Genomic DNA, 14047 nt, shown 5'->3' with positions numbered 1-14047 from the left:
ACCAAAGTGAGAAAATGATCATTTTCATTTCTGTTTGTGGTTGTTTACCTTATGACGACTGGAGGTTTACCACTCCCTTCAAAACGTAATATCTAATTATCAACTGTAATTCAAAGAGAGACAACATTATGTAATGAGCAAGTTCACATTTATTTTATTCATACAACAGCTCTATGCATCCTACAGGCAGCACTTTGCATACAAAACAGTCTGTGAAAGAAGAGTGTGTGTGTGTGTCTGTGTGTGCGTGTGTGTGTGTGTGTGTGTGTGTGTGTGTGTGTGTGTGTGTGTGTGTGTGTGTGTGTGTGTGTGTGTGTGTGTGTCACTGCCATCCTGTGGTGTACAGGTAACACTGCTCAGTATCTCAGGCTTGAAAATGGCTTTAAATGTATTCACTCACACCATCTTTCGAGATATTTGGCTCTCCTATATAAGATGCCTTACAGATGGCCTCAAAGCGATAGATCGTTGGACAGTTTAAAGACAAAATGTAACATTCATTTAATTTGAGTTTTTGTACATAATGTGTCGGAAGCATAACAGTTTAAAAATGCAAGAATGTGCAAGAAACAAAACAGGCGTAAACAGTTGCCCATCTTCAGCTGAACTTCCCTGTTTCTGTGTCGTCCTTTTTTATAACATTCGAAAAAAATAGCAAAAGGGAAATGAACACTGCACGCATTCTCACATTCTCTCAAAAATAAAAGCAGGGTTAGATATGCTAAATTTAAATATATATAAAAGATGTAGAAGAATGGCATCTGTCTCTCGCTTATTGAATCACTTCTTCTGCCCAATAGTCTCATACGTGTCCGTGGCGTGGGGAGTCAACCCCTGGAAGGAAAAAAAGAGTGGGAAAATATACATATAAATATAAATATAGTATCAAAGTATTTTTTAAGGATTCAGCAATCCCTCATTTACTTTACATCATCACAGAATCACAACGTACCGTGTAGACGCTCTCTTCAGGACTCTGTCAGGGAGGAAAAACAGCAATATTAGACATATTTAATACTAAATAACTCAAAAGAAAACACACAGTGTCTTTCTTTGGCCACGACTACATAAACGTCTCTTTACACATCTTTGTAAAGAGGAAGAACAAGCTACATGCGTGCCAGGAAAGCTCCACACACCAGATCTGTACACTTCAGAGTGTGTGTTTGTGTGTGTCGAGGCAGGTTTGCGGTTGGTAATAGGAAATAATACACTTAAATAAGTAAAGCAGTCAAACAGCAGGTAGCGCGCTCTTTTCAGCAGCATGTTATCAGGCATTGCAAAAACACACACTTTGTATACATCAGCCTAAACTGTAAAACCTATATATACAGTGTATGCTATCAACACTAGACACAATAAAAAACAATATAAAACAAAGAAATGTGTTTAAGTACAATATAATGTACCAAGTGTGCAATGTATCTCCAGTTTATTTATATAATGCAATGAGGTTGAGGTTGAGTGTGAAAAGCTCTATCTCTGCATGCTTAGCAATTTAGCTTATCTGGCCGCACACAGCTGCAAGTGTGGGGCCGCAGAAAAAACCATAGGTGTGTGTTTCCTATCGCTGTTTGCCTACTGAGGTTAGACGTGACCAGTTACGTTTATTTTTGCCTCCACAGAAGCTCTGTGTCTAGTTGTTCACTGAAACTCCAGTAAGTGCTGTGGTTAATTGTGTTCTGAACATTTATTTCACACGATGAGTCATCAATTTCAATCACACATGTACAGTGTGTGTGTGTGTGTGTGTGTGTGTGTGTGTGTGTGTGTGTGTGTGTGTGTGTGTGTGTGTGTGTGTGTGTGTGTGTGTGTGTGTGTGTGTATTCTTACCTTCTTGGCCGGCTTGCCGATCTTAGCTTTAGCCAGCCTCGCATTGTTGACCTTCATAGACAGAGTTACATTAGTGAGAGACACGTCACACTGTAGTTTCACCGTCCATTAACAGTTGTTTAGTCGCTCTAAATAGCGCTCTTGGTACATTAGGTGTCGAAAGCAAAGAAGTCTTATTTCGGTAGCAAAACATTAATCTGCCACAATAAAAAAAATAGAAGTGTTGTATGCCACTACATCAGCATATATTCTGTATGTATTCTGTATTCTAAATGTGATTGATACTTGTTCTCCCTTTCTGAATGTGAAGCATGCGTCATGTTGCTGATGACACCCTATGTTATATCCATAATGTACCAGATGACTTAGATGACACTACATCTTGTTCATTCAGTTCAAAATATAATCTGTTGTTCCATATTAAATCATTCTGATGTACAGCATGGGTGGTTCTAGTGGCTAGTTACACGGAGCTTTGACCCCCCTGTGGCCTCCCTCCAAAAGAATAAATCTTCGATAATGCAATTAATGTGCAATACTAAGTTACTGTGCTGTAACCTGGGATATGTCATTTTAATGAGTTGAAACTGAGTTACTGTTAAAATGTTGTGACTGAAACAAATATTAAGAAATAAGCTAAAAACAGAGTTTGGCTGAATAAATCATGTATTTATTACCCCAAACTTCTTTTAATGTTCGGTATCTTGGGACAAAGTAACAACAAAATAAAAAATAAGAATTCTAGTAAGTCATTGACCGGTACTCTGTTACTAAATCAAACACCAATAATGGTATTTTATGTTTTTTTACATGTGCTTTGACTTAAAATCTCCTTCTTCCTGCATTAAATGTGCCCCTCTCATTAAAAGTATTGGCCCCATCCTGGCCCCCCCAGTGAAATAAGTCTAGAACCGCCACTGATACAGTATAAATGTGTGTGTAAAGGCAAGTGTATATCATTCAAACCTTGATTCTACAGTAGAGCGCCGTCAGGATAATGCCGTACAAAAACAGGATGCCATCCAGCAGGTAACACACATATGGTTCTGTGAAGGCAGCTGAGGAAACAAAGATAATTACTTATATTAATTCATATCACTTCCCCATATGTTACTATACAAAATAATTAGAAAAACACCATCACCATCAAGTACTTCCTCCAAAAGGTTAGCTTAACTATTGCATTTGTCATGTTGGCTCTCCTGTGAAGATGGGCGCTTTTTTTTTCGTTCTCATTTACAAAACGGCCTATTGAGTAACTGTGGCGTCACAATCTGAGATGGTGAAATCAAAATTGTGAAAAAATGGTGATGGCAGACTTTGCATAAGACATGTTTAGAGTCCACACTGAAAAACTGAAACGTTGACTTTAATTAAATGTATTATGTCAGCAAATGTCACATAACTGTATTAGGTTAGTTGAAAGCAATAATATCAAGTTGAACCTATTTAAACTTAATATTAATGCTTTCAACTAACCTAATACAGTTATGTGAAATTCTTTGACGTAATATATTTAATGAAACGTTTTAGTGTTTTCCGTACAGGGTGAGATAGTTAAGATAGTACAGCTATGCAAACAATAGCGGAAATAAAACACTTCTGCGAGTCCCCAGTAAAAGTAGCGTTTGAGTTTCAGTTAATCAACTCATCAAGGAAATGTAATTAAAAAAGGGTGGGTTATGTTATCTGTTTGCAACACATCAGAAGCATATCATTTTAATCTGTAATGAACAACAACCGCTTCTCCTTCTGCAGCGTGTAATATTGAGTCTGGAAATTGTACCTGCATAAGCGCTTTTACTAAAGGCGACGGGAAGTCAGCTTTTAAAGGCGTCTACTTCTTACACACATATTTTCTTTCACGGAAGAATTCGCTGCAGATATTACAAGCAAACTCCTTCCAAAGCAGTGACATAGGGTCATGGTTTCTTTGGTGTTTCTGAATACATACAGCGATCTTCTTGAATATGTTGGCCTTGGGTTTGCAGGTATTGAATAAAAACATCAACTGATAAAACCGCTTGATTGTATAAGACTAACTTTGAAGAAAATGATTAGGGACTGTGGATTTATGTTGGACTATGTCATTAGTTCCTCTCCTCCTGAATTGGGTTTTGTAAATATGAATAACAAAGGCGGGTGATCCCTTCTACTTGTTTTATTAATGATGTTTGGGGCCTAAGACCATTTGGAAAATATCATAAAAGTTATTAAATTATCCTCCCAATTAATAATTGTTAAGATGTTAGTTAGATTTTGAATTTGCTTGAATTCAGGCTATATTCCACCTCCTAACAGACAGCTTTAATATTGACTGTTTTCATTAAATGACCATTCAACTCCCCTAGATAACACTTTAAGAGGATCAAAACTGTAAATGTTAATGAAAATGAAAAACACATTTTGTGAGATCAAATAAGTATGAAGAGACACATAAGATATAATAAAAACTCTCAAAAAGACACTGAACACAGACACTGTTATTTGGCACATGTATGGATTATTGTATAACTTTGATGGACCTTTTATGAATCACATTTTGTATTTACCTTTTAATGGGCTTTTATGGCACATATTAAGTGGGGTATTTCTTTTTTGAATTAATTACATGTATACAGATTTGAAATATGATTGTAGAGCCATCGCTTTAACACTTCACAGTGCAACTAAAAGACAAAATCTTTTTATCTTTCTCTATGATGAAATCAGCAACACATTATTTTCTTCCCACTTTCTTTTCCATCAGAAATTCAGCCAAACGGACTTCTCAGAAATCTGTGATCACATGATGGTTTTTCGCCACTTCCAAATCATGTTAGGCATGATATTGACTGGTATTATTGGACATTTGATGTGTGGTGTATTATCTAGCATCTCTTTTGGTTTCCGCAACTCGTGTGTACTACAGCTATAAGGAAACAGCCAACCCTGTATAAGCCCCCTAAAATAACCAATGGACTGATAATAAAGAGTGACTCAAAATGCAGTATGTGTCCGAACACTTTAACCGCCACCCATATCATACAAGCAGATCTCAGCGCAGTTTCAAAGATGAGAACTTCTGTTGCTCACGACACTCGGCTGTAGCTTAATTTTAAATACATTTTTAAATTGGGATTTATTGAATGTGCAGTTCTATGTGTTGTTACGAAGGTATTTTAGTGGATAGAGGAAACATGATTTGAAAGCGAGAGCTCTCTTGAAATTCTACACAACATTAATACATGTTTATTTTCTATTATTTCAAAAAAATGTCTGCGTTTCACCGCTGTTGAACCGATAAAGTTGTGCATATTGAAAATGTTTTTTTTATGTAGCCGTCTACAATTACTGAATATATGTTGCAAAATAAACACCATTTTTTGAGGAACAAAAATTATCATGAGCGTGGCACTGCAAAAAAAAAAAAGGGAACTTTTTGGGCAGAGGCAGGGTGTGCCGAGGTCTGCGTTAACATATGAAGTAGTTTAAAAAGTGGTCCACCTCAGCGCCATGTTGCCACAAGAAACAGAACCAACAGGGCCGGTTTCCATTTCCTCAGGAACTGCCTACACTGAAGAGAAAGGCCAAACAAAACCTCACTGCTCTAAATGAACACCTGCCAACATCAATGTACAAACTAATTGTGGTGTACAGCAAAAACATCAAAACTGGGTTATCTTCACACTGGCTACCTAAATAACCAGTTTCTGTTCACACACTGCTCAGTTTTAGGGTTTGTAGCTCGAACGGAGAATTCAATAGAACATCTTTAAGTTCAGTCTATCCCAGTTTGGTGTCACAACTCACCGGCTCTCCCGAAACACATCCACAGACTGATAACGAGTAGCGGGCTCCTGTCCCACACGGCCATGTTTCCAGAGGCTTGACACGGACAACTGGGCTCCTTCAGTGGCCGCAGTAAACACGATGACTAGTGGGTGGTTTCTTTTTCTCTGCTCTGGTGAAAAGTTGAGTGTTGCGTACCTCACAGCCAACAGGGGAAGTTGTGGTCGGAGCTATAAGTCCATCTGTCTTAGATCTCATCATACCCCTCCCCTTTTACCACCAACCAGAGGAAGGACAAACATCGACGTTGGGTCTCTGGTGTCATGCTTAATAGTTGATTCTCAGATAAGTCACGGAAATGGAGAATTTGAAAAATAAATGTTGTTTAAAAGATTATAAGTCGTACCAAAAGAAAAGTACAACACACTACTTTGCTGTCCAATCATAAAATCTTTATTAAGTGTATTTGTACATCACTGGTTATTAGCAGAGTCATCTCTCAAAGCCTCACTACAGCAACAAGTGAACAGGAAGAGAACATGACTAACAGATGAGTGAAGAGGAGAACGAATCCTCATCTTTAGGGAACCAGCACACTAGCGGTCAACTTCGCCAAACACGATGTCCTGTGTACCTGGTAGGGAAAAAAGAAAAGGCTCAGTATAACTTCATACAAAAGCTAATACTTTCTTTTATAGTATCGAGTTGAGCTTCTTACCAATAATGGCCACCACATCAGCCAACATGTGTCCTTTGGCCATTTTATCCAGACTAGCCTAGAGAAGAGAAGAAGTATTAACAGAAGAACTACTATTCAGGGCAGATGAGCTCTTAGAGAACTGAATATTCATAATGTATAAGATGATAGCCTGGAGTTAATGCACTAACTACTCTAATAGTTTGTTTATGCAACTTTAAAATACCTCTTTAGCCTTGAAGACCGAAATGAAAATGACTGCGTTAAACATTAGCAGGAAGGATGGAGAGAGTGGGGGGGCTTTTAAAAAGCTTCTATAGTACTTTATAAAATCCACTTAATGAGCTAAAAGTAGCCTTAAGGACAAGCCGTTAAACATGCTAAATAATTGATGCCCGGTGTGTTAATATTTCACGGTGTCTTGTGAAGTTCTGAGTGTGTACCAAGTGAGCGAATCCGGGAGCTTTGATCTTGCAGCGGTAGGGTCTGCTGGAGCCGTCTGAAACCAAATAAACACCAAACTCCCCCTGCAAGACACACACACACACACAAACATAAATACACTGTAGTAAGCATATCCCTTAGGGCCGTCAAAGGCTTCACAATTAATTAAGACTCAAAGAAGCGAGTGTATACAGTACGGATCTTCAGAGTGCTACCCTTTTAAGGTTCAAATATATTTGCTCTATTAGGGCATTTACAGATTCATTTATACAGCCAGTCAAAATACGAACATGTGGTTTTATACACATATACATTTATGGGGTCTCTCACCTTGGGGGCCTCCACAGCTGTGTATGTGGCACCTGGAGGAACCTGGTAGCCCTCTGTGTACAGTTTAAAGTGGTGGATCAGAGACTCCATGGAATTCTAGGAGAAAGAGCACATTAAACATGTTACGATGCACACAAACATTACAGGAAGTGATCTCGAAAGTTAAGAGCGGCCAAATGAAGGTGCTTTTTATTGCAGAAGTGGCTTACTCTGTAAAGATGGCAGTGTGAAGATAACACAACTGACATTTAACAAACACATAGAAGTGATAAGGGGAAAGTCCAAGCAGGAAAAAGGTTTTTTACATTTGCGTTATCAAACCAGCTTATAGTATGGAATGGAAAATGATATTGTGCGGGGGGGGGGGTTAAGGTATCCCCACTCCAGCTCACCTTCATCTCAGACCTCTTGGGTGGGGCCACCTTGGCATCGTCCACCTTAATCTCTCCTTCTGGCATCTTGTTGAGAGCCTGCAGCATGATGCGCAGCGACTGCCTCATCTCCTCCATCCTGCACAGATACCTGGACCACACGCAGATAAAAACAGTCAGCTACAGACTCTGATAACACGTCAGGAAATCATCCACAGATTATGATCCACTTCAAGTCATTCTGTAAATTGGGAGGAGTTGATCACACAAATAGACATCGTTATTTCTCATAATTTGCTCCCAACAGCTCAACTCGGAGTCATTTCTCAAAATCTGTGATAAGAGAACTAAACAGGAAAGAAGGCACTGCCTATGCTGCATCAATGGAAATGCTTAACCAGTAACATTCATTTGAAACATTCAGCTTTATCTGAAGAAAAACGATGATTTATTTACATATGGTGTCCGGGGAAAGCCATAAAATACTTTCTGATAGACAGGGTGCCAGAATGGAATGCTCAATGTGACCTACTTGCGGCAGAATTGTACATGTTGGATCGAAGCAGCTTTTATAAAATAGCTTTGACATATCATCGCAACTCTTATGTCGGACAAATATCTTCCTTTTCACATGAGTGTTTATTTGTAGATTAAAGGGGCCCTATAATGCTAATTTTCAGTTTCATATTTGTATTTAGTGTCTCTACTCGTCTACTGGGACATGTCTCCATGCTTTAATGTTCAGAAAGCTCTTTATTATTCTCATACTGCCTGTGCTGCAGCACCTCTTTTCACCCTCTGTCTGAAACCAGAGTCCAGTCTGCTCTGATTGTTTAGCTGCTCTGTTGGGATTGGTCAACCGCTTAGAGATGTCCCGCCCCTTGGCCTATCACGTACAATGTGTTGGAGCGCTAGCCAATAGAAGTCTTTCACCTGTCATAGCAGTCTCCGTTGCTTCCGATGGGGATGTCGAACTCCACCTCGTCGTACTTGTCGTAAGGCTGAGATTTCCGCAGGTCCCACTTGATGCCTGACCCGCGCAGCATCACTCCACTGGGAGGGGGGGGGGGGGGGAGAAGAGAGGTGTTAAATATCAGGGTAGAAATATCATACCAACTAAAAATGTGTGTGCATTTCATAAAAGGGAATTGAAGGGGAATAGGTGGTTTACCTGAAGCCGTAGTTGAGGGCTTCCTCTGCCGTCACCACCCCGATGTCCACGGTACGCTTCATCCAGATACGATTGTTGGTCAACATCTGGCAAGAAGAAAACAAATTTGAGCATTTAATGATAGATTTTCACCACATCATTATCGTGTAAAGAACTTGTGGAGATCAAAACATATAGAAGAAGTCACCTCTTCTACTTCATCGATTCTAATGGAGAAGTTCTTGCACCACTCATAGATGTCGTCCATCAGGCCAACGGGCATGTCCTGAAACACATAAGATCATTAACACTGATCATGATCTGATAAAGTGGTCTACAGGTAAAATAATTGATACATCTTACGTACACAATTCTCACAAAGAGATAGCTTAATTGTGTTGTTTACATGAACCACAGGCATTAGTAAAATGAGTTGTTTTACCTGATGCACACCGCCAGGTCTGATGTATGCAGCGTGCATTCTGGCTCCGGACACTCGCTCATAAAACTCAAACATCTGGGAGGAAACAAAGATCACAGTTAGAGTGAAAAGGGGCATCCACATTTTTTTACAATTAGCTTGATTTTCCATGAATATGAAACTATAGTCACTTCTATGGGTCACAGATGTTCTGTTTACTCCAACTTGAATGTTTTTCAGTAACTTGATTTCTTCTTTTGAGGAACTTTAAGGTAATGCGTGTCTCACGTGCCAAATGGTATTGATTTTTTTAAAGAATGTTGCAAGCAAGTGCAATACAGAATAAACAATGTTTAAAACAAATAAAGGACAGACTGGTTCTGACCTTCTCTCGCTCCTCGAACAACCAGAAGAAGGGGGTCATGGCACCGATGTCAAGGGCGTGCGTAGTGATGGCCATGATGTGGTTCAGGATGCGGGTCAGCTCTCCGTACAGAACTGCAAAACAAAAACACAACAAACCATTTAGGACTATTGACAATAAATAAATAAATAAATAGGTAATTTTGTTATTTTTAAATCAATTATTGATTTGAAGTCATTTGTCAAACAAATGTAACAACATTTCACGTGTTCCTAGCTGATCAAGTGAGAAGATTTGCAATATACTTCTTCTCTCTTTAGGTTTTGGACAGAAAAATGCTTTTAAAATGTAACCCTGTAAACATTTTAATATTCTATTAACCATTATCATTGGATGTAGAACTATGACCATTGACCGCAACTGACAGATACAAGATTGTAGGAACACAGGGGGTTAGGATTATTAATTAACAATAATTGGTGTTTGTGTAATTCTAATGCATTATATCTGTCGAAACCAGAATCACTTTAAAATCAGTAGTATTTGTTTATTCTGAATTTCACGAGTTATAGCACTATAACATTTAACGTCTAATACAACAGCCTGTTATGAATGGCAAAAATAGGTCCTCTAAAAATATATATTCACGGTATTTTTAGGCCTTAAATCATTTGATTTAAAATCTATAGCCTTTGCAGAATCAGCAGACACTGCCAGTCCGAACCTCTGATCCACTGTGCACGGAGGGGGGCCTGGATGTTGAGCAGCTTCTCCACAGCCAGAGAGTAGGCCTCCTCATTACACATCATGGAAACATAGTCCAGGCGGTCAAAGTAGGGCAGAGCCTGTGGTCAAAAAAGAAGCGTTTAGGTTAAGGGAATTCCAAAACAATTGCGAGACAAATGACACATGAGAAAGGTTTGTTAATCAAGACTGTTGAGGTGAAAAGTTTAATTTGATCCTTTTAAAGTGAGGGGGTGTTCCTTTGCTCTGGCACCAGCTACGTTTTACCAAGTAAACACAGCTCAATCTCCAGAGGATGTGGTCGTGTACATTGCAAAAAAACATGATTTTTGCAATAGGTTCTGATGCAATTTTCTGTCCTTAGACTGCCTAAAAACCAAATAGCACAGATCAACATCCATTCTTACATTTATCCATAAATACAAAATGTGCTCTTCAACCCACTACCTTAGAAGTTTATAAGGGTAAAAACTAATTACAGATATCATCAGTGGTTGAGTACCTGCAGGTAGGTCTTGTACTCAATGAGCTTCTCTGTGCCACGGTGAAGCAGGCCTATGTGGGGGTCACACTTCTTGACGGACTCTCCGCTGAGCTCCAGGACTAGACGCAGCACGCCGTGAGCTGCAGGATGCTGGGGGCCAAAGTTGATGGTCAGGTTAGACACATCCGTCACTGCATTAGGATCTTTGTCTGCAAGGAGCAAAACACAAAACAAAAAACATACAGGGAAGGTTAGCCAATTGAGTTCATGGAGAGCAGAACAATTAGTATTGCTTTAGGATATGCTTTCTAATACAAATAACTAAGAAAGCAACCAATAGACAACATAAACAGTTCAATAAATCATCTATTGCCTATGTAGGAACAATTTGTATTACTTTATGTAGGATTAATGTATTTATTATAGGGCTGTCAGTCAATTAAAAATATTTAATCGCATGATTGTCCATAGTTAATCGTGATTAATCGCAAATTAATCGCACATTTTTTATCTGTTCTAAATGTACCTTAGAGGGATATTTTTCAAGTTTTGAATACTCTTATCAACATATGAGTGGACAAATATGCTTTATATGTTTGTTTATTATCATTTGAACAATGACAAATATTCTCATGAATATTAAACACAACAACCTCTGAACATTACAAATATTCGCCTCAATTCAACCTGGAACCTCTTTCATACAATAATACTGTGTGTGTGTGTGTGTGTGTGTGTGTGTGTGTGTGTGTGTGTGTGTGTGTGTGTGTGTGTGTGTGTGTGTGTGTGTGTGTGTGTGAATGTGGAGACACTGTGATGGATCGTTGGAGCTATGTGCAGCTCAAGGCATATATGCTCGAACGGGAGCTGCCTGGACGCTGCAATCATGTTGCGCGCACTATCCGTGCTGAGTGTGCTGACTTTTCGTACAATGTCCCACTGGCTGGCTACCTGCATAAAGTCAAGTGCTCGGCGCAGTTGTCGGCCAAATGTCGCTCCTCTGTTTTCATTGAAACAGCTCCTTATATCCGTTAGCGCAGCTAGCTAGCACCAGATGCTAACAACAACACGTAAGGTGTGCCTCGCTCGCGCCACACATACACACCCTCCCGGTCCTCCCGATGGCCAGTCCGGGCCTGCCGGTGAGCGTGGAAGTGTGGTCTGCCACAAGCGGGCAGCAGGAGCGGGGCTGTCAGCATCAGCTTGTAGATGGTATTTTAAACTCGATGCGCTCTGAAACTACGGGGCGGGGCGGCCGAGGACAAAAAATACACATGCGTTAATCGCGTTAAAATAATTAGTGGCGTTAATTTTTTTTTGCGTTAACGCGTTATATTACTATCATACCTGTAACCATAAACAAAGGGAATAAGCTGCCCAATGTGTTAAAATCCAGTGCTCTGTGTACATTTAAACAGTTTTGTCACCCAGACACTGAAGACATGTCTTTAAAAGGGTTGGTGGACTGACAACACCAAGGAAAATAATGGAAATAGGTCAAAGTCTAATACTTGTTTTTTTTTATAAATATAGTGTCAATGTTGTCAGCTTCCACACTGTCTTAACAATACAAATTGTGCCTTTTCATTGAAAAAAATAAAGAACAAATAAATAAAGTGGGTCAGTCATTCTGTAACATATAGCCCTAAATGTGAGACTGCGAGTGTGTGTGTGTGTGTGTGTGTGTGTGTGTGTGTGTGATGACGGTACCATTCCATGGTGGTGGGACCCAGTTCTTGTTAACTTCAGTGGGGTACATCACGGCCCCGGCAAATTGCTCGGTATACTCCACATCTGGCTGCCATTGTTTCTGCCTGTAAAAACATTGAACATGAGGTACGGTATTTTTCTTCAGTGTTTAGGCAGACAATTAAAGACATGCAAAAAACAGCATTCCAACCCCAAGACATTTTCAGGCTATTGAATCGCCATTAATGACAGTGGCCGATGAGAGACACAGGCAGATCAGACATAAACATTGCAACATCAATACATGACTACATTAACACGTTTTAACCATAGACTGTGGTTTTAACTCCTAAAGCATCTGTAGAACTCCCTCGGTATCAGATTACGCCAATAACAAGCTTTCCTGTTGAAGTCTGCTTGACATTGGTGCCACTGCTACATAATCAACACATTAAAAGTTAGATACAAAAAACACATTTTAGAGACCTCTAAGCCGAAGGTAAGATATACGACTGATTCTGATTATAGCGATGGGTCGGAAGCAGGCTTCTTCACATGTTTACCATTAGTTTCAAAGGTCTTACATATAGCTAGAATGTAATGCAGGTAACAAACTATTTTGGAGCCTCATAACCAGAGTATACCACATATACGTTAATTTACATACAGCATTAAAGCTGCAAAACACCGATAAACACTGAGTGACATTAGCTAATCAGAAATCTAAGCTAACTTTAGGTAACAGTTTAGGTAACAGTTTAGGTAACGCTAGCAACTAGATAGCACAATAGCTAGTTTACCCTTAGACAAACGCCGCTTTAAAGGATGACATTGCTATATTTGTATGATTATTACATTCTGCGTGCATTGTTAAATACATTTTCCATTCAGAAAGAAACTACATACTGTTGCAGGTGATTATAATTATTTTGCAGGTCGGTTTTTTAAGCGTTATGCTAACATTAGCCTGTGTGTCAGTATGCATATTTATCTAACGCTCAAGCTAAAACGGCCACCCACACATTGTCCACACAAAACGTCACGTTTCGTATTATTGTTATCTTACCTGTTCTGCACGACAGTACAGGCAGGGCTCAGCAAATTATTATTTAATATCAATTTTGTTGAAGGACGTCCTAGTTTAGTAAGCGACCTCAACATCGTGCCCGCCATTTTGGCTGTTAGTGCTACACTGGCCAATGACGTAGAGAGGAGTTTCTTCTTTTGTAGTTAAGAAGGCGCATTCAGTTAAAAACGTGTGTCTGCCACCTATCGGTTTATAGCACAAACTGCTGCCTGACGAACTGCTTTATCAACGTTTTCATTTTATTGTATTTATACTGTATGTTTCTGTCCCTTTAGTACAGGGGTGTCAAACTCAATTTCATCGTGGGCCACATTAGCATTATGGTTGCACTCAAAGGGCCGGTTGTAACTATATAAATATACATATATAAATACATAATATATATGAAATAATGTATTATATTATATTATTGCCTCTGAATTGGATTATTATCGGATAGGGTAATAACTTCATAATTAACTACGTCTGAAAGCAGAAGTCTAGGGCAAATAATTGCAAGTCTCTTCAGTGTGCATGTCACAAAATGAGATGCATTGTGGGACATATAGTTTATGGGCAACATGCTTCTGTAATATAAGATAAGATAAGATCATAGACTGTATATATAAAGGATAAGATGGACCTTTATGAATCCCCGTGGGGAAATTCAGTAGTTTAACAGC

The 14047-nt window shown here is 39.2% G+C and overlaps 2 protein-coding genes across 2 annotated transcripts; both read right to left on the bottom strand.

The window, feature by feature from the left end:
- Positions 1-131: 131 nt before the first annotated feature.
- On the bottom strand, positions 132-5836 carry fcer1g (Fc fragment of IgE, high affinity I, receptor for; gamma polypeptide). The gene is made up of 5 exons (XM_034136331.1): positions 5626-5836; positions 2800-2891; positions 1834-1884; positions 953-976; positions 132-834 (listed from the first exon to the last, which is right to left on the bottom strand). Exons 1-5 carry the CDS (start codon positions 5687-5689, stop codon positions 781-783), a joined length of 285 nt encoding a protein of 94 aa, XP_033992222.1. The 5' UTR covers positions 5690-5836; the 3' UTR covers positions 132-780.
- A 198-nt stretch (positions 5837-6034) lies between these two features.
- Positions 6035-13513, bottom strand: ndufs2 (NADH:ubiquinone oxidoreductase core subunit S2). Its single transcript, XM_034136330.1, has 14 exons — positions 13365-13513; positions 12320-12423; positions 10628-10818; positions 10106-10226; positions 9403-9515; positions 9039-9113; positions 8805-8882; positions 8618-8703; positions 8380-8499; positions 7468-7597; positions 7076-7171; positions 6745-6828; positions 6323-6380; positions 6035-6238 (listed from the first exon to the last, which is right to left on the bottom strand). Exons 1-14 carry the CDS (start codon positions 13469-13471, stop codon positions 6201-6203), a joined length of 1401 nt encoding a protein of 466 aa, XP_033992221.1. The 5' UTR covers positions 13472-13513; the 3' UTR covers positions 6035-6200.
- Between the last annotated feature and the right edge of the window lie 534 nt (positions 13514-14047).

The sequence above is a fragment of the Trematomus bernacchii genome, unplaced genomic scaffold, assembly GCF_902827165.1.
Source record: "Trematomus bernacchii unplaced genomic scaffold, fTreBer1.1, whole genome shotgun sequence".
NCBI lineage: Eukaryota > Metazoa > Chordata > Actinopteri > Perciformes > Nototheniidae > Trematomus > Trematomus bernacchii.
This window is presented reverse-complemented; position numbering and strand designations above follow the sequence as displayed.